Genomic DNA, 20,817 nt, shown 5'->3' on the forward strand with positions numbered 1-20,817 from the left:
CATCACCTCACATATTTACCTGTTGTTGTTGTTGTTGTTGTTGAGAATATTTCAGTTCTGCTTTCTTAGCAAATTTCAATTATCCAATACAGTTTTATCAATTACAGTTATCATGTTAAACATTAGATTCTCAGACCTCATGATCATTTTATCTTGAAAGTTTTTACCCTTTTAACAGCCTCTCCCCGTTTCCCCTACCCCTTAGCCCCTGGCAACCACTTTTCCACTCTCAGTGCCTGAGTTCAACTTTCTGTTTGTTTGCATCTTTAAAACAGTGGTTCTCAACCTCAGCTGCACACTAGAATTACCTGGGGAGCTTTCAAAAATACTCATCTGTGGGCACTACCTCAGACCAATTAAAGCAGAGCCTTTGGGAATGGAAGCCAGGCATTAGAGCAAGAGTTTGCCTTAGAACCACAGGGGAGGGGAAGGAGAGAAATGGGCGAGGTGGGGGGAGGGCTTACTGGGGTTTTCATAATCCAGGGAGTGTGGGCTATGGATAGTTTAAGAACTTTCCTAGTCAGCAGTGCTGTGTTTCCTCTGCCCTGCTCCACTAAATGTAGTCCTTAAACCCATTTTGGGTGGGAACTACCTGGAACCTCTTTAAAATGTGGATCCCAAGCCCTGCCAGGCTTACTGAGTCAGAAATTTTACAGGTGGGCCCAAGAAGTCTTTTTTTCTTTCTTAAGCAATTTTACATACCAGAGACTGAAACTAATTAGCTAATTTCTACACATTTAGAGTGAATTATTTATTGCAATTGCTTGAGACATATGCTACTGTCACAGCTAGATGCTTCTGACAGTCCCACCATTACTTAACATAGAGCTGCCCTAGCCAAATAAAATTACTACGGAGGTAATTATTTTTTTAAATAAGAGAGATGATTGAAACTCTCAGAAAGGAAAGGACCTACCCACCATAGGTCCATTGGCTGGGGCCCTGTAAATCAGACTGACAAAAGACGAACAAGAGGAAAGCAGTTAGCCTGTGCACCAAGCTTGCAGAGGGGAGAACTCAGTGATGACTAACTCCAAGGGGGTGGTTAGAATTTGGGCTTATATATATAGCATCTTAGCAAAGAACAATGATTTTGTAGAGACATGCAAGACAAAGGAAAAGAACTTTGAGCTTTTGGAGGCAGCAAGTAGGGACACTAACGGTAGCTAGGCCTGCTTCCAGCAAAGTTTGTTACACAGATTCTTCTGGTGCTGTCTTTGGGCTGATGAGAGTCTGAAGTTGTCTCAGTGGTTAACCTCTGTCCTTCCTGGTAGAGGGGAGAAAGACACTTTAAAAATTTATGTCCTCCTTTTAGGTAGATAGGGGAAGATAGACACCTTTTCTTGATTCTGTTTCTTCTCAGTTGCCTTCTGCTCAAAATAATCCTTATGCCAAAGTGGCATACCTTGGGGTGGCATGTTCTGTTACCCTAAACTACAATAACGAGAAACCACATAACTAGTTAGCACACTTTTTCGTAGAACAGTGTGGACTTCTTCCTTGCTGATTTGGATGTCTTTTACTTCTTTTTGTTTTCTGATTGCTGAGGCGAGGACGGTGTTAAATGACAGTGGTGAGAGTGGACATCCCTATCTTGTTCCTGACTGTAAAGTAAAAGCTCTCGGTTTTTCCCATTGAGGATGATATTAGTTGTGGATCTTTTGTATATGGCCTTTATGACGTTGAGCTATGTTCCCTGTATCCCTATTTTGTTGAGCATTTTTGTCAAGAAAGGATGCTGTACTTTGTCAGATGCTTTATCTGCATCTATTGAGAGGATCATATGGTTTTTATCCTTTCTTTTCTTGACGTGGTGTATCATGTTGATTGATTTGCAAATATTGAACCACCCTTGCAACCCAGGAATAAATCCCACTTAATCATGGTGAATGATTCTTTTAATGTACTATTGGATTCGATTTGCTAGTATCTTGTTGAGAATTTTTGCATCCATGTTCATCAGGGATATTGGCCTGTAATTCTCTTTTTTAGTGTGGTGTTTGTCTGGTTTTGGGATCTAGGTAATGTTGGCCTCATAGCATGAATTTGGAAGTTTTCCTTCCATTTCTATTTTTTGGAACAGTTTGAAAAGAATACATATTAAGTCTTCTTTAAATGTCTGTTAGAATTCCCCTGGGAAGTCATCTGGCCCTGGACTCTGGTGTGTTGGGAGATTTTTGATTCCTGATTCAATTTCTTTGCTGGTTATTGATCTGTTCAAGTGTTCTATTTCTTCCTGTTTCAGTTTTGGTAGTTTATACATCTCTAGGAATTTATCCATTTCTTCCAGATTGCCCAATTTGTTGGCATATAATTTTTCATAATATTCTCATATAATTATTTGTATTTCTGTAATATTGGTTGTGATCTCCCCTTTCTCATTTTTGATTTTATTTATTTGGGTCCTTTCCCTTTTTTTTTTTTTAATAAGTCTGGCTAGGAATTTATCAGTTTTATTAATTTTTTCAAAAAACCAGCTCCTGCTTTCATTGATCTGTTCTACCAGGGTTTTTTTGTTTGTTTCTATATCATTTATTCCTGCTTTAATCTATATTATTTCCCTTCTTCTGGCTTTAGGCTTCATTTGTTGTTCTTTTTCTAGCTCCTTTAGGTGTAAGGTTAGGTTGTGTATTTGAGATTTTTCTTGCTTCTTTAGGTAGGGCTGTATTGCTGTATACTTCCCTCTTATGACCGTTTTTGCTGCATCCCAAAGGTTTTGGACTGTCATGTTTTCAATATCATTTGATTCCATGTATTTTTTAAAATTTTTTCTTTAATTTCCTGGTTGACCCATTCATTCTTTAGTAGGATGTTCTTTTTTTTTTCTTTTTAAGATTTTATTTATTTAGAGAGAGAGTATGTGAGCAGGGAGAGGGGCAAAGGGAGAGGGGGAGAGAGAAAATTTCAAGCAGACTACACGCTGAGTGTGGAGCCCAATGCAGGGCTCAGTTTCACAACCCTGAGATCATGACCTGAGCTGAAATCAAGAGTCAGACTGAGCCACCCATGTGCCCCTAGTAGGATGTTCTACACCTTCCATGTATTTGTGGTCTTTCCAAATTTTTTCTTGTGGTTGACTTCAAGTTTCACAGTGTTGTGGTCAGAAAATAGGTATGGTATTATCTTAGTCTTTTTGTACTTTTTGAGGCCTGATTTGTCATGGAGAGTGTCCCATGTGCACTGAAAAGACTGTGTATTCTGCTGCTTTAGAATGAAATGTTCTGAATATATCTGTTAAGTCCATCTAATCCAGTGTAGCATTCAAAGCCATTGTTTCCTTATTGATTTTCTGCTTCCGATGATCTGTCCATTGATGTAACTGGGGTGTTGAAGTCACTTACTATTATTGTATTTTTATCAATGAGTTATATTATGATATTTAAAGAAGCTCTGCAACAAATAAACTCTTCTGGGAGCAATTTCAAAAATAATTTGTTTTCAGATTTACTTTTAGAAATGACTTTTGAGGGAAGCCTGGGTGGCTCAGTCAGTTAAGCATCTGCCTTTGACTCAGGTCATGATTTCAGGGTCCTGGGATGGAGCCCGTCATTGGTCTCCCTGCTCAGCTGAGAGCCTGCTTCTCCCTCTCCCTCTCCCCCTACTCCCCACTCATGCTCATGCTCTCTTTCTCTCTATCTCAAATAAATAAAGAAAATCTTTAAAAAGAAAAGAAAATAACTTTTGAGAAAGAGTAAGTCCCCTTCACTCATTGTAGTAAGAAAAGATTCTTGGGGCTCCTGGCTGGCTCAGTTGGAAGAGCATGTGACTCCTGATCTTGGAGTTGTGAGTTTGAGCCCCACATTGGGTGTAGAAATTACTAATAAATAAATAAATAAAACTAAAAAAAAAAGATTCTTGATTTTAATTGCCAGATTTTTAAGTTACTATATTCTATACATATCAGAGCTACTAAAGTCAATATCATTATTAGTAAAAAAAAACAAAACATCAGGCTCTTAAATGGCAATTTGAAAACTAGATCTGTCTTCTCACCCAGCCTTTGCCTATTGTATAATAGAACAAATTAGCTCTGATTCATGAATTTTATCTTTTATATTTTCTTAGGCCCTTTAAGTAAATTTTTATTGAAGTAAATGAAAAAAAAAAAGTACACAAATCATAGATTTTGCCTGTCTTGAAATTTATCTGCAATAATATGCATAGCTTTCTTATACTATAGGCCCATTTTATTAGACATTTTAAGTCACATATATTTAAGAATGTAGAGAGCAGGAAATATCTGTATACTTTTCCTCCTATGTAATTAGATGCTTTATGTTGATGATTAAAGTAAAGTCTAAGTATTTATGGATGTAAAGTTCTGTCTGAAGTTTTTCTTTTTATATGTTTTTAAGGCTCCACAGTTTTTAACGTTCTCAGAGGAATCTTAGAAGTGGTAATTGGTGTGGCAGCTGGATCTCTTCTTGGATTTTTTATTCAGTACTTTCCAAGCAGTGACCAGGTAAAAGAAATAATCTATGGGAAAGTCATTCTTTAAAATGTCATTGGAAAAACATTCTGGAACAGTCCCCTGGAAGCCAATGTGAAGAACATAATTTAGAAATGGCTCCCCATTCTAAAACTGTTTATTGCCAAATCAGTGCTATCCATGAGATTTATGAAGAGGGCTAGATATACTGTTGACCCTTGAACAGTGTGCGTTAGGGGCACAGACCCCCACATGGTCAAAAATCCATGTATAACTTTTGACTCCCCAAAAACTTAACTACTAATAGCCCACTGTTGACTGGAAGCCTTTCTGATAACATAAACAGTTGATTAACACATATTTTGCATGCTGTATGTATTATACACTATATTCTTACAATAAAGTAAGCTAGAGAAAAGAAAATGTTATTAAGAAAATCATAAGGGAGAGAAAATACAGGATTCAGGGGGAAAGATGACGGAGGAGTAGGGGACCCTATTTCAACTGGTCCCCGGAATTGAGCTGGATATCTACCAGACCACTCTGAGCACCCACGAAACCAGCCTGGGATGTAAGAAGATCTGGATCTCTACAAACAGAATATCGCAGGTGGTTGGTTTCGAGGTATGAAGCGGGGAGCTGTGATTCTGCGGGCAGATATCAGAGGATAAATGGCAGCGGGAGGGTGCCTGGCCATGGGGATCCTACACCGCCAGTGAGCGACAGCCTCGCACGCTGGGGACGGGCACAGACTCGCAGATGGGTAGTGGTGGGGAGAGGACTTTGGGGCAGCCCCCAGGATGGAAACCCAGAGCGGCGGGGTCACGCGGGCGAACTGGGAGCAGCTGGTGGTTTTAGAAGCACAAAGGGCAGAGACGTGCCCCGACCTGGAGGCAGGACTGGGGGCGCTGCGGAGGGGCGCACAACCCAGGCCACTGCAGTTTATAGCAGCACGGACAGAAACGGAGACAGTGTGGCCTAGAGAGCTCACTGAAGAACAGACTGCGGTCTCCCTGCTCTGAGGCAGAGGGTTGGAAATGGTCTCTTCTGCTCTGATTCGCGGAAGAGACGTGGAAAGCCGCCAGGGAAAGCCGCCAGAGAACAAAAGCCCCAAAGACTGATTCCCGCTGAGCCCATCCCCCGCCACGGGGGCAGGGCAACTCCGCCCAAACAGGGTTGCCTGACTAACAGCGTGGCAGGCCCCACCCGCAGAAGACAGGCTGGGAAAACAAGAGGCCAGCAACCCTGAGGTCCCAAGAAAACAGGTGCATCTTGCTTGGGTTCTGGTCAATAATTTGGTCTCTATACATTCCCTCAAACACCCATCAACAGAATGACTAAGAGGAGGAGCCCCCAAAATAGAAAAGACTCAGAGATTATGACTTATGCTGCAGATTTACAAATGGATGCAGATATAACCAAGATGTCGGAGATGGAATTCAGGCTAGCAATTGTGAAGACAATGGCTAGAATGGAGAAATCCGCTAAAGGCAACATAGAGTCTCTAAGGGCGGAAATAAAAGGTGAATTGGCAGAACTTAAAAATGCTATCAATGAGATCTAATCCAATCTAGATAATCTAACAGCTAGGGTAACTGAGGCAGAAGAGTGAATAAGCAACCTGGAAGACAATATAATAGATAAAAAGAGAAAAGAGGAGGCCAGGGAAAACAACTCAGAATCCATGAAAATAGAATCAGAGAAATAAGTGACACCATGAAGCGTTCCAATGTCAGAATAATTGGAATCCCGGAGGGAGGAGAGAGAGAGGACTAGAAGATGTATTTGAGCAAATCGTAGCTGAGAACTTCCCTAATCTGGGGAGTGAAACAAACATTCGAGTCCTAGAGGCGGAGAGGACCCCTCCTAAGATCAAGGAAAACAGGCCAACACCCCAGCATGTAATAGTAAAACTTGCAAATCTTAGAACCAAGGAAACCATCTTAAGGGCAGTTAGGGGGAAGAGATTCCTTATGTACAGAGGGAGGAACATCAGAATAACATCAGACCTATCCACAGAGACCTGGCAAGCCAGAGAGGCCTGGCAAGACATATTCAGGGTACTAAATGAGAAGAACATGCAGCCAAGAATACTTTATCCGGCAAGGCTTTCATTTAGAATGGATGGGGAGATGCAGAGCTTCCATGACTGGCAGAAACTGAAAGAATATGTGACCGCTAAGCAGGCCCTGCAAGAAATATTAAGGGGGGTTCTATAAAAGGAGAAAGACCCCATGAGTGATATACAACAGAAGTTTACAGGGACAATCTATAAAAACAACGTCTTCACAGGCAACATGATTACAATTAAATTCATATCTTTCAATAATCACTCTCAACGTGAATGGCCTAAATGCTCCCATAAAACGGCAGGGTTGCAGATTGGATAAAAAGACAGCACCCATCCATATGCTGCCTACAAGAGAGTCATTTTGAACCTAAAGATACATCCAGACTGAAAGTGAAGGGATGGAGATCCATCTTCCATGCCAGCGGGCCTCAAAAGAAAGCTGGGGTAGCAATTCTTATATCAGACAAATTAGATTTTAAACTTTAGTCTGTAATAAGAGACACAGAAGGACACTATATCATTCTTAAAGGGTCTATCCAACAAGAAGATCTAACAATTGTAAATATCTATGCTTCCAACATGGGGGCAGCCATCTACATAAGCCAACTGTTAACCAAAATAAAGAGTCACATTGATAACAATACGTTAATTGTAGGAGACCTCAATACTCCACTCTCAGCAATGGACAGATCATCTAAGCAGAAAATCAACAAGGAAACAAGAGCTTTGAATGATACATTGGACCAGATAGATATTTACAGAACATTCCACCCTAAAACAACACAATACTCATTCTTCTCGAGCGCACATGGAACTTTCCCCAGAATAGACCACATACTGGGTCACAAATCAGGTCTTAACCGATACCAAAAGATTGAGATTATTCCCTGCATATTCTCAGACCATAATGCTCTAAAACTGGAACTCAATCACAAGAAAAAATTTGGCAGAAATTCAAACACTTGGAAGCTAAAGATCACTCTGCTCAAGAATGTTTGGGTCAACCAGGAAATCAACAAAGAACTTAAACAATTCATGGAAATCAATGAGAATGAAAACACATCGGTCCAAAACCTATGGGATACTGCAAAGGCAGTCCTAAGGGGGAAATACATAGCCATCCAAGCCTCACTCAAAAAAATAGAAAAATCCCGAATTCACCAACTAACTCTACACCTTAAAGAACTAGAGAAAAAGCAACAAACGATGCCTAAGCCATGCATTAGAAGAGAAATAATTAAAATTAGAGCAGAAATCAATGAATTAGAAACCAGAAACACAGTAGATCAGATCAACGAAACTAGAAGTTGGTTCTTTGAAAGAATTAATAAGATCGATAAACCACTGGCCAGACTTATCCAAAAGAAAAGAGAAAGGACCCAAATTAATAAAATTATGAATGAAAGGGGAGAGATCACGACTAACACCAAGGAAATAGAAACAATTATTAGAAATTATTATCAACAACTATATGCCAATAAACTGGATGAAATGGATGCCTTCCTGGAAACCTGTAAGCTGCCAAGACTGAAACAGGAAGAAATTGACAACATGAATAGGCCAATAACCAGTAACGAGATTGAAGCAGTGATCAAAAACCTCCCCAAAAAACAAGAGTCCAGGGCTTGATGGATTCCCTGGGGAATTCTACCAAACATTCAAAGAAGAAATATTACCTATTCTACTGAAGCTGTTTCAAAAAATAGAAACAGAAGGAAAACTTCCAGACTCATTCTGTGAGGCCAGCACTACCTTAATCCCCAAACCAGGCAAAGACCCCATCAAAGAGGAGAATTTCAGACAGATATCCCTGATGAATATGGATTCCAAAATCCTCAACAAAATCCTAGCTAATAGGATCCAACAATACATTAAAAGGATCATCCACCACGACCAAGTGGGATTTATCCCCGGGATGCAAGGGTGGTTCAACATTCACAAATCAATCAATGTGATAGAACACATTAATAAGAGGAGGGAGAAGAACCATATGGTCCTCTCAATTGATGCAGAAAAAGCATTTGACAAAATACAACATCCTTTCCTGATTAAAACTCTCCAGAGTATAGGGATAGAGGGAACATTCCTCAAGTTCATAAAATCCATCTATGAAAAACCCACAGCGAATATCATCCTCAATGGGGAAAAGCTGAGAGCCTTTCCCTTAAGATCAGGAACACGTCAAGGATGCCCGCTCCCGCCACTATTGTTCAACATAGTACTAGAAGTCCTAGCAACAGCAATCAGACAACAAAAAGAAATAAAAGGTATTCAAATTGGCAAAGAAGAAGTCAAGCTCTCTCTTTTCGCAGACGACATGATACTTTATGTGGAAAACCCAAAAGACTCCACCCCCAAATTATTAAAACTCATACAACAATTCAGTAATGTGGCAGGATACAAAATCGATGCTCAGAAATCAGTTGCTTTCTTATACACTAACAATGCAACTGTAGAAAGAGAAATTAGAGAAACGATTCCATTTACAATAGCACCAAAAACCATAAGATACCTCGGAATAAACCTAACCAAAGAGGTAAAGGATCTATACTCTAGGAACTACAAAACACTCATGAAAGAAATTGAAGAAGACACAAAAAGATGGAAAAATATTCCATGCTCATGGATTGGAAGAATAAACATTGTTAAAATGTCTATGCTACCCAGAGCAATCTATACCTTCAATGCCATCCCAATCAAAATTCCAATGACATTTTTCAAAGTGCTGCAACAAACAATCCTAAAATTTGTATGGAATCAGAAAAGACCCCAAATCGCCAAGGAAATGTTGAAAAAGAGAAACAAAGCTGGGGGCATCACGTTGCCCGATTTCAAGCTATATTACAAAGCTGTGATCACCAAGACAGCATGTTTTTGTGCCATATGTTACTGGCACAAAAACAGACATATAGACCAATGGAACAGAATAGAGAACCCAGATATGGACCCTCAACTCTATGGTCAAATAATCTTTGACAAAGCAGGAAAAAACATGCAATGGAAAAAAGAGAGTCTCTTCAATAAATGGTGCTGGGAAAATTGGACAGCCACATGCAGAAGAATGAAACTCGACCATTCTCTAACACCATACACAAAGATAAACTCAAAGTGGATGAAAGACCTCAATGGGCGACAGGAATCCATCAAAAGCCTAGAGGAGAACATAGGCAGCAACCTCTTTGACATTGGCCACAGCAACTTCTTTCAAGATACATCTCCAAAAGCTAATGAAACAAAAGCAAAAATGAACTTTTGGGACTTCATCAAGATAAAAAGCTTCTGCACAGCAAAGGAAACAGTCAACAAAACAAAGAGGCAAACCACAGAATGGGAGAAGATATTTGCAAATGACACTACAGATAAAGGGCTGGTACCCAAGATCTATAAAGAACTTCTCAAACTCAACACCCAAAAAACAAATAATCAAGTCAAAAAGTGGGCAGAAGAGATGAACAGACACTTCTCTGAAGAAGACATACAAATGGCTAACAGACACATGAAAAAATGTTCATCATCATTAGCCATCAGGGAAATCCAAATCAAAACCACATTGAGATACCCCCTTACACCAGTTAGAGTGGCAAAAATGGACAGGGAAAGAATCAACAAATGTTGTAGAGGCTGTGGAGAAAGGGGAACCCGCTTACACTGTTGGTGGGAATGCAAGTTGGTATAGCCACTTTGGAAAACAGTGTGGAGGTTTCTCAAAATATTAAAAGTAGAAATACCATATGACCCAGTAATTCCACCACTGGGTATTTACCCAAAGAAAACACTAATTTGAAAAGACTGTGCCCCCTATGTTTACTGCAGCATTATTTACAATAGCCAAGATATGGAAGCAACGTAAGTGTCAATTGATAGATGAATGGATAAGGAAGGTGTGATATATATATACAATGGAATATTAAGCAGCCATAGAAAAGGAGGAGATCTTGCCATTTGCAACAACACAGATAGATCTAGAGGGTACTATGCTAAGAGAAATAAGTCAGACTGAGAAAGACATATAGCGTATGATTTCACTCACATGTGGAATCTAAAAACAAAACAAATGAATCAATAAACAAAAAGCAGAATCAGAACTATAAATACAGAGAACAAACTGATGTTGCCAGAGGGAAGGGGGAAGGGGGACGGGCAAAATGGGTGAAGGGGAGCGGGAGGTCCCTGTCTTCAGTTATGGAGTAAGTCACGGGAATAAAAGTCATGGCACAGGGAATATAGTCTGTGATACCGTGATGGTGTTGTGTGGTGACAGCTGGTAGCTACGCTTGCTGTGAGCAGAGCATAACATAGAGGGAAGTGAATTCCTGGGTTGTACACCCGAAACTAACAGAACATTGTGTGTCAGCTACACTCAAAAAAGTTAAAAATCATTTTAAAATTTAAAAAGAGTGATTAAGGGGCGCCTGGGTGGCTCAGTTGGTTAAGCGACTGCCTTCAGCTCAGGTCATGATCCTGGAGTCCCGGGATCGAGTCCCGCATCGGGCTCCCTGCTCAGCAGGGAGTCTGCTTCTCCCTCTGACCCTCCTCCCTCTCATGCTCTCTGTCTCTCATTGTCTCTCTTGCAAATAAATAAAGTCTAAAAAAAAAAAAAATTAAAAAGAGTGATTAAGAAGTTTAAAAGGCTGATGAGAGAGAAGTAAAGGGAGAGAGGCGCGCATTTCTTAGACTTTAAAAACCAACAACAAAAAAACTACTCTCGGTCTATAGCTTCTTAAAGCTTCTCCGTTTTCAAGGGTTTAGAAAGAAAAACCATTAAAAAGTCAAGAGACTAAAAGTAAGAGATATCACATCTGTAACCTTCCCCAAAACCCTATAACATAACTGCTTTCATGGAGGAGAAAACAAAGCCTGAAGAAGCTAGGTAATGGGAGCACTCCATACGCCAGGGGTGAAAAAGAGCTGGATTCTAACTCTGCTCTGCCTGGCTCCAAAACCCATGCACTTTTTTCTGCTGCTGCATTCAGCCCTGTGAAATTCGGCTTTGATAACTGCAGAGGAAGGTAACTAGAGTTTCTGAAAGAGGATCCGGCATCTGTACATGTGCTGACCCTACCTTTATGAAGGAAAAGATAGTAAATGTTAGGTGTACATTTATGGGCACAGACAGATATTTTTATTTCCCACTAAGTCCTGAATATAGAAAAATCAATCATTAAAAATCAGTTATATGAAATAATAGATCTAATCAACCTTTTTTCTCTCCTCAGGACAAACTTGTGTGGAAGAGAGCATTCCTTGTTTTGGGGCTGTCTGTGCTAGCTGTGTTCAGCAGTGTGTATTTTGGTTTCCCTGGGTCAGGAGGACTGTGCACGTTGGTCATGTCCTTCCTTGCTGGCTTGAGATGGGCCGGCGAAAAGGTGAATTTCATTCTAAGTTCTTCTACTCATTTAAGTTCTTTCTGATCAGATAAATTTTTTCTTTCCAGAGACTTTTTTTTTATTATTACGTTATGTTAATCACCATACATGGCATCATTAGTTTTTGATGTAGTGTTCCATGATTCATTGTTTGTGTATAACACCCAGTGCTCCATTCAGTATGTGCCCTTTTTAATACCCATCACCACGCTAACCTATCCCCCCAACCCCCTCCCCTCTAGAACCCTCAGTTTGTTTCTCAGAGTCCATAGTCTCTCATGGTTTGTCTCCCCCTCCAATTTCCCCCCCTTCATTTTTCCCTTTCTGCTATCTTCTTCTTCTTCTTCTTCTTCTTTTTAACATATAATGTATTATTTGTTTCAGAGGTACAGGTCTGTGATTCAACAGTCTTACACAATTCACAGTGTTCACCATAGCACATACCCTCCCCAATGTCTATCACCCAGCCACCCCATCCCTCCCACCCCCCACCACTCCAGCAACCCTCAGTTTGTTTCCTGAGATTAAGAATTCCTCATATCAGTGAGATCATATGATACATGTCTTTCTCCAGAGACTTTCTTAATATCAAATTAATAAATTATTAAATCATACAAGCTATTTTCTATGCATATGTAAATATACGCCCAAGTGTATACACATTAATCCTCTTCCCCCCTTATATACCAATCGATAATTTGATGTCTTTATTTAAAATATATCATGATCATATGTCCACACTGCCTTCCTTATTCTTTGTAAGGGCTACAGAGTACTGCAGTGTATGCTGTACTATATTTAACCAGTCTCCTACTAACAGATATTTGGATTGTTTCTGCTTTTCTGCTAAGACAAAAACCGTTTCAATAAAATATCCTACATATGCCATATTTCATAAACTCTAAGACATTATCAAGTCTAAGAAGCACCATTATTTTACATGCCACCAAGAATGAAAAACAGTGCTGCCAATTAAACTATGATATGACATCCTAATTTCAGAAATGAGAAAATGGGGGGAAAAATCAACAAAATATATACTTTGAGTCTATCTAGAGGATAAATTTATTTTATTTTATTTTTTTAAAGATTTTATTTATTTGACAGAGAGAGACACAGCGAGAGAGGGAACACAAGCAGGGCGGGTGGGTGAGGGAGAAGCAGGCTTCTGGCAGAGCAGGGAGCCTGATGCGGGCTCGATCCCAGGACTCTGGGATCATGACCCAAGCCGAAGGCAGACGCTTAACGACAGAGCCACACAGGTGCCCCTAGAGGATAAATTTCTAGAAATACAATTCTTCTATGAAAGAATATGCACATTGATACTTTTAATAATATCAGTTTACCCTTTTAAAAGACTGCACCAATTTATATTCTCACCAACAGTATATGAAGATGATCCCTTTTTCTTTTTTTTAATTTATTTTTTCATTTAAATTCAGTTAATTAACATATAGTGTATTATTAGTTTCAGGGGTAGAGTCCAGTGATTCATCAGTGTTATATAATATCCAGTGCTCATTACATCAAGTGCCCTCCTTAATGCCCATCACCCAGTTACCCAATCCCCCCCACCTCCCCTCCAGCAACCCTCAGTTTGTTCCCTATAGTTAAGAGTCTCTATGGTTTGTCTCCCTCTCTGATTAGTCTTGTTTTATTTTTCCCTCTCTTCCCCTATGATCCTCTGATTTCTTTCTTAAATTCCACATATGAATGGGGTCATATGAGAATTGTCTTTCTCTAATGCCATTCTTCTGCATGTGGCTGTCCAATTTTCCCAACACCATTGTCCATTGGATACTTTTTCCTGCTTTGTCAAAGATTAGTTGACCAGAGTTGAGGGTCCATTTATGCGTTCTCTATTCTGTTCCACTGATCTATGTGTCTGCTTTTGTGCCAGGACCACTTTGTCTTGATGATGACAGCTTTGTAATGGAGCTTGAAGTCCAGAATTGTGATGCCCCAAGATATAGTTTTCTTTTTCAAAATTCCTTTGGCTATTCAGGGTCATTTCTGGTCCCATACAGATTTTAGGATTATTTGTTCCAGCTCTGTGAAAAAAAAGCTGATGGTATTTTTATAGGGATTGCTTTGAATGTATAGACTGCTCTGGGTAGCATAGACATTTTCACAATATTTGTTCTTCCAATCCATGAGCATGGAATGTTTTTCCATTTCTTTGTGTCTTCCTCAGTTTCTTTCATGAGTGTCCTGTAGTGTTCAGAGTACAGATCCTTTGCCTTTTTGGTTAGGTTTATTCCTAGGTATCTTATGGTTTTTGGTGCAGTTGTAAATGGGATTAACTCCTTAATTTCTCTTTCTTCTGTTTCATTATTGGTGTATAGAAATGCAACATATTTCTGTGTGTTGATTTTTATACCTGGCCACTTTGCTGAATTCCTGTATGAGTTCTAGCAATTTGGGAGTGGAGTCTTTTGAGTTTTCCACATAGCATATCATGTCTTCTGCAAAGAGTGAGAGTTTGACTTCTTCTTCACCAATTCAAATGCCTTTTACTTCTTTTTGTTGTCTGATTGCTGAGGCCAGGACTTCTAGTACTATGTTGAACAACAGTGGTGATAGTGGACATCCTTATGGTATTCCTGACGTTAGGGGAAAAGTTGTCAGTTTTTCCACATTGAGAATGATATTTGCTGTGGGCTTTTCATAGATGGCTTTTATGATACTGAAGTAGGGATCCCTACACTGTGAAGAGTGTTAATCAAGAAAGGATGCTGTACTTTGTCAAATGCTTTTTCTGGATCTATTGATTGGATCATATGGTTCTTGTCCTTTCTTTTATTAATGTAGTGTATCACACTGATTGATTAGCAGATGTTGTCCTACCCTTGCAGCCCAGGAATAAATCCCACTTGGTCATGGTTCTTTCTGTGATTCCAGGGATCCTGAGACCACACCGTCCCACTTAGGATTCCACCCCGCTTCACCACCTGAGCACCTTTCAGGTGGGGACGTCCCTCACTGCGGCAGACTTCTAAAAGTTCTGATTTTGTGCTCCATGCTATATCACTTTCCTATAGACAGCTTATGGAGGCTCCCTCCCCCTGGGGTTTATCTTTCCATATATCACCTCAGATTCACTTCTTCGCACCTCCTACCTTGCAGAAAGTGGTCGCTTTTCCATTTGTAGAATTGTAGCAATTTTTTACTTAGAGCTCCAGTTGAGTTCACAGGTGTTCAGGATGATTTGATAACTATCTATCTGAACTCCTGGGACCAGACAAAACTAAGGTCTCCTACTCCTCCGCCATCTTCCTCCTATCTCCCAGGGGTCTGTTTTTCTGAAGAAATCATTAAAAATCAGATATTTTGCTAACCTGATAGGTGAAAAATGTATCTCATTATTGGTCTGATTTGTATTTCTTTATGAGAGAAGCTAATCATCTTTTCCTAAGCTTACTAACCAGTTTGTGTCCATTTTTAAAAGATTGTTTTGGTTTTTCTTACTGATTTTCAAGATTATTAAGATTATTTCTCCATATATATTATGGAGATTAGCTGGTGGCCATTCACGAATTTTAATTTCAAGTACATTTTTATAGATTTGAACTTGACAGGAACAAATACTATTCTTCTATTTAATGAAGAAATTAGATGTAGCTGACCTAACTAAATGCAGATATATCATTTTGGATAACCTGGAAACAACTGTTCAAAATGATTAAGCTTAAAATAATGCCATATAGAAAAATAAGTGAGGGTTATAAAGCTTGAAGTTAGGTACATAATCAAATTCATTTGAGTGAATCTCTACAGAGGTATACTAGAGACAGAATTTCCTAGTGAGCAAAGAACACTCAGACAGGAGGCTCTCACTGTGTAAGGATGTGATTACAAAGTTAGGACAAGTATCGTCTTGCTTCTGAGGAAATGACGGATGGTAGGGACTGCCTGAAGCATTGTCTAGAGAAGGGTATTGAGGCCATGGGAAAGTGAACGGAGATGGATTGGGCTTCGAAGGAAAGGAGAAAGTCCACATAAGAGTGAAATCATATGGTATTTGTCTCTGACTGATTACCTAGCTTAGCATAGTACTCTGTAGCTCCATCCATGTCATTGCAAATGGCAAGATTTCATTATTTTTCATGGCTGAGTGTTATTACCTCTTCTTTATCCCTTCATCAGTCAGTGGACATTTGGGATCTTTCCATAATTTGGCTATTGTTGATAATGCTGCTGTAAACATCGGGGTGTATGTATCCCTTCCATTCAGTATTTTTGTATCCTTTGAGTAAACACCCAGTAGTGCAACTGCTGGGTCATAGAGTAGTTCTATTTTTAACTTTTTGAGGAACCTCCATACTGTTCTCCAGAGTGGCTGCACCAGCTTGCATTCCCACCAACAGTGTAAGAGTGTTCCCCTTTCCCTACATCCTTGCCAACACCTGTTATTTCATGTTTTGTTAATTTTAGCCATTCTGACAGGTGTGAGGTGATAATCTCATTGTAGTTTTGATTTGTATTTTCCTGATGATCAGTGACATTGAGCATCTTTTCATGTGTCTCTTAGCCATCTGTATGTCTTCTTTGGAAAAATGTCTGTTCATGTCTTCTGCCCATTTTTTAATACAGTTTTATTGCCAGTCTGTATGGTTCTGTGCTAGGCACTAAGTGGATATTCTCATTTATTTTCAAATACACACAAAAAAACTTTAGAAAGTATTATCACTTCCATTTTACAGAGACTATAAATCAGAAAGGCATAAATAACATGTCCAAGGTCACAAAAGTAGACAGTTGCACTGGGATTTTTTTTTTTAAAGATTTTATTTATTTATTTAAGAGAGAATGAGAGACAGAGAATATGAGAGGGAGGAGGGTCAGAGGGAGAAGCAGACTCCCTGCCGAGCAGGGAGCCCGATGCGGGACTCGATCCCGGGACTCCAGGATCATGACCTGAGCCGAAGGCAGTCGCTTAACCAACTGAGCCACCCAGGTGCCCTGCACTGGGATTTAAGCTCAGGTTTACCTGACTCCAGAGTGTACTACTCTGTAACACAACTGTAGCATTATTGTGCAGGGCACATTTTTGTATTTTGACATCTATTTGAATAACACATACCAAGTGTATTAAAAAGCATATTGTTATGCTTTATAATTTAAAATTAATTCTCTAAATTCATAAATGATAGGATAAAAAACAAATAATGAAAAGGAGCCATAGCATTTGGGATAGAGCATAAAAGAGTAGTTTTAGCCACAGGGAAATCAAGGCGGAGGCTAATGCCTATAGCAAGAGCGCATCAGCTATGGGCCCAGAAAGACAAAGCAGGGAAAGGGAAACTTTGATGAGCTCCAGTCACATTACTCTTCTGAAAACTGTAATATGGGTTATAGAGAAAAGATTGTTATAAGCCAAAACACAGTGTCTGTTCGTCTGCAGTTGTCATAATTTTGCCAGGTTTGCCTGCAGCCCAGCTGATTATATAGATCAGTGTAATCCCACAACCCAGTAAAAGAACTGGGAACATTTTTTTTCATATTTACCTCAAATACATTCACTTTTTGAAAGCCTCTGTCATGTTTTTCTTTTTTTCCCACCTATTTTCAAATACAGTGCTGCTTCTGATGACCTTTGTAGTTGTGGGATGGTTTTTCTGACATATTTTGAATCTCCTGAATCTTGAAATTCTCTTCTCTCTGAGAAGGGAAGTATCAGCTTAAATAGATATTGAAGTCATGATAAAAACCTCTGTTTCTGCTAATTTTCTTCTTTTGTGTATCCTTGAAAGTGATTTATGTTTTTGAAGATTCTTACTACTAGAGCAAAGTGATGTGTAAAGTAGCCTTAACATTCAGTGCAGTGTGGACAACAGTCTTCATTCCCCTGGTCTCTTTTACACTTAGCCTATTCGATGACTCCATTTTCTTTATAAGCACATTCATTTTAGTTTTGAAGTTATGAAAAAACATTAAGAAGATACATTTTGACTCATCTCCCATTTTTAAGTTTTACAGTGTATACACCCATGTCTGATATTCAAATAGTCTGAAGTGTTACAATCATAAAACAAATGGTGGCCTTTGTCTACAGTTTAGAAATAAAAACAATTTGATAGGGAAAACTTTTTAGGCCATCTGCTTTTATTGGAGTTCTGAGTATTTTTGAGGCCTTCCCTTAAATAATTAGTCATGGCAACAAAAGGCTAAGTAACCTAAGATTAATAGAGTCAATTTGTGTTCTTCACTAACATGGATACCAACTAAAGTCTGAGCTTTAGTTATGGTATACTCTAAAAACTAAATTAAAAAGTAAAGATATGTGAAAAGGTGGTAACTGGACCCCAGTTTTGGGAGAACTAGTCATTGTCACTAAATGATAAAGGATCTTGGATGTTATCTAATATAAACCTCTCATTTTACAGATGAGAAAAAATAAGGTTCTGAGAGATAAGTGGTTTGCATTTAACAGGTGGCAGAATTTGAACTTAAGTCATTATCTGATTCCTTATGATATGAAAACATAACTCTTTGCATGATATAAGAATAGAACTATGTAAGTAAATCAACCAACTCCCTCACATTTGCATTCTGCCTTTCAACATTTTTAAGCCAAGAAGAAATAGAATCCTCACCCTAATAAACATACCAGAATTAATAAAAAAATAAAGAAAATAGAGATACAATATAATACTCTTTTGTTAAACTGCTGAAAATAGATATGGAAAACCAGATCCTCAAAGATGTGTAACTATAAGGGCAAAAGTGCTGTCCAAAAATAAAAATTCTTATTAGTCGATTGGAAAAATCTGTTCAGTATAAATTTTTAGAGACTGTAATGGGTACTGCTAAATTGCCCTCCAAAAAAAGCATATCAATTTGTTCTACCAATTAGTGAGAGTTTCTTACATCCCAGATACTTGACATTATAAAAATGTTTTAGTATTTTTTCTAATATGGTGCCCCCCCCCAAATGTGGCATATCATTTTAATTTGTATTTCACTGATTACTGAATTTTAGCATCTTATATTTTTTGGCCATATGTGTTTCTTCCACTGTGAATTACTTGTGTGTATGCATTTCCCATTTTTCTATTAGGTTCTATGTCTTTTTCTTATTGCTTGGATATTGCTCCTTATTCTGTCACACACAGTGCAGATGTTTTCTCCTGGTTTGTCATCTTGTTGTTCTTTGTTTGCTTATGGTTTCTTTTGCCACACAACATTCTAGTTTTGCTATAGTCAATTGTGTCCATCTTTTTTTAGGGTTTTTGCAAAATGTGTTATAAAGTTAGTACTTACATCAGTTAGGATCTTATCAGGAAAGGGAAATTACAGAGTAACTGGAATAGGGAAAGTTTGTTATTAACCATACCAGGGGTCAGTTAACAAGGGATTGGCTTCTGAGAGGTAAAAGATCCCTGGCGAATATAGGAATAGCAGCTATAAACAACTAGGGCTGAGACTGAGCCATCTCCTTATACTACCCCACTCCACCCCATCTACTCCCACCCCCAGGCCTCAGAATCCAGATCTTGGTAGAGAGCCTTTGTTCACTGAATGGTAGAGAAGACACCCTTGGTGTCCTGTTTGGACAATTTGCTGGAAATCTAAACTCCAAATCTGCAGGAAATACACCCTCTAGGGTACATGGGGAGGTATTTTGCCCAAGGGAGTTGGCTATGAAACTCCCTTGCAGTAAGCTAGGGGTGCGGGCTGCCATGCACTATAGGAGCCCAGGACTGTAGAAGCCACCTGTGTACTAAAGAAACCCAAGTGTGCTATAGGATCCTGCTGGGGGAGCCCTGGAAAGCAGGAAGAGCATCCTCCTTGTAATATTTCTTCAGCACCCTCTACTGACAAAATTTTAAATTATGTCAGGTAGCAAAAGAGAAATATTTAAAGGGCTCAGCTTCATTTTCTGCAGAGCAACAATGAAATGTGGATTTGGAGCCAAGCGGTAATAAATTAATAAGCACAGCCCTTTACTATACCTGAATTATATTTTTGTGCATGATTTGAGACAAACAAACTGTTTTATATAAAGATAAAATTGGAAACAACTTAAAGGGCCATCAATAAAGAAATGATTGAATAAAATGATAATTCCATACCACAGATTACTATATAGCAATAATTAGATGTATATATAGATATGTTTACTATGATAAGATCTCTGAATGATATTGCTGAACAAAAATTAACACAAAATTTTAAACTATAAAATAATACCTAAGTATTACATATATGCACACACATCATATATTCAGAAGTAGAAGTCCTCCTAAGATTATTTTATTAGATTCTTTATAATTAACATCTATTTGCAAACCAACTCTAAAGCACCTCATATAATGACTGTGTTAGAAATATCTTTATATAATTTTTTGTTCTCTTTTAGCTAACCTCTTATTTATAGATGTCAGAAAAATAAAGCCTATCTCAGGTCAAATTGACTCAAATTAGTAAATTCTTAGAACTTGTAACTTCATATAATAAAAATCTGTGAGGGGTGTGTGTGTGTGTTTCTTTCAGGCAGAGGTTGAAAAAATCATTGCAGGTGCCTGGTATATCTTCCAGCCCCTTCTCTTTGGACTGATTGGAGCAGAAGTATCTATTGCATCTCTCAGACCAGAAACTGTAGGTAAGAATTTCAAATAGTACATTTGCTAAAATCAACTTTTATATTCAGTGGAATACCTTTAGAAGGTATAGTTATTGTCAAATTATATAAAAAAGTTAATAATAATCCAAGTCTCTTAGAGTAGTTGGGCAGAAAATAATACTTGTCAATCTCAGGCATAAATTTTATACCTTTAATATTATTCCTTGTAAAGAAAAGTAACACTGCTAACTACTATCCAGAAGATGCAGGTCTTAAAATTTTTTTTTTCCAAGGGCAAAAATGTTCAATTAGACTTGTTCTGATCAAGGCCTAGAATTGTACAGGTAACTCATCAGTTCTGTAATATACACCCATGGAACACAAA

At 38.6% G+C, this 20,817-nt stretch overlaps 1 protein-coding gene across 5 annotated transcripts in view; it reads left to right on the top strand.

Annotated features, from left to right (window-relative positions):
* The window catches only part of SLC9B2 (solute carrier family 9 member B2), a 40,493-nt gene that overhangs the window by 13,265 nt on the left and 6,411 nt on the right, over positions 1 to 20,817 (top strand). For all 5 annotated transcript variants that reach the window (XM_021680371.1, XM_044912659.1, XM_044912658.1 and 2 more), the window contains 3 exons: positions 4,356 to 4,462; positions 11,717 to 11,866; positions 20,363 to 20,471. In XM_021680371.1, the coding sequence (XP_021536046.1) occupies positions 4,356 to 4,462; positions 11,717 to 11,866; positions 20,363 to 20,471 (366 nt within the window). The remainder of the gene's footprint in view (positions 1 to 4,355; positions 4,463 to 11,716; positions 11,867 to 20,362; positions 20,472 to 20,817) is intronic.

Source organism: Neomonachus schauinslandi, chromosome 2 (genome assembly GCF_002201575.2).
Source record: "Neomonachus schauinslandi chromosome 2, ASM220157v2, whole genome shotgun sequence".
Taxonomy (NCBI): domain Eukaryota; kingdom Metazoa; phylum Chordata; class Mammalia; order Carnivora; family Phocidae; genus Neomonachus; species Neomonachus schauinslandi.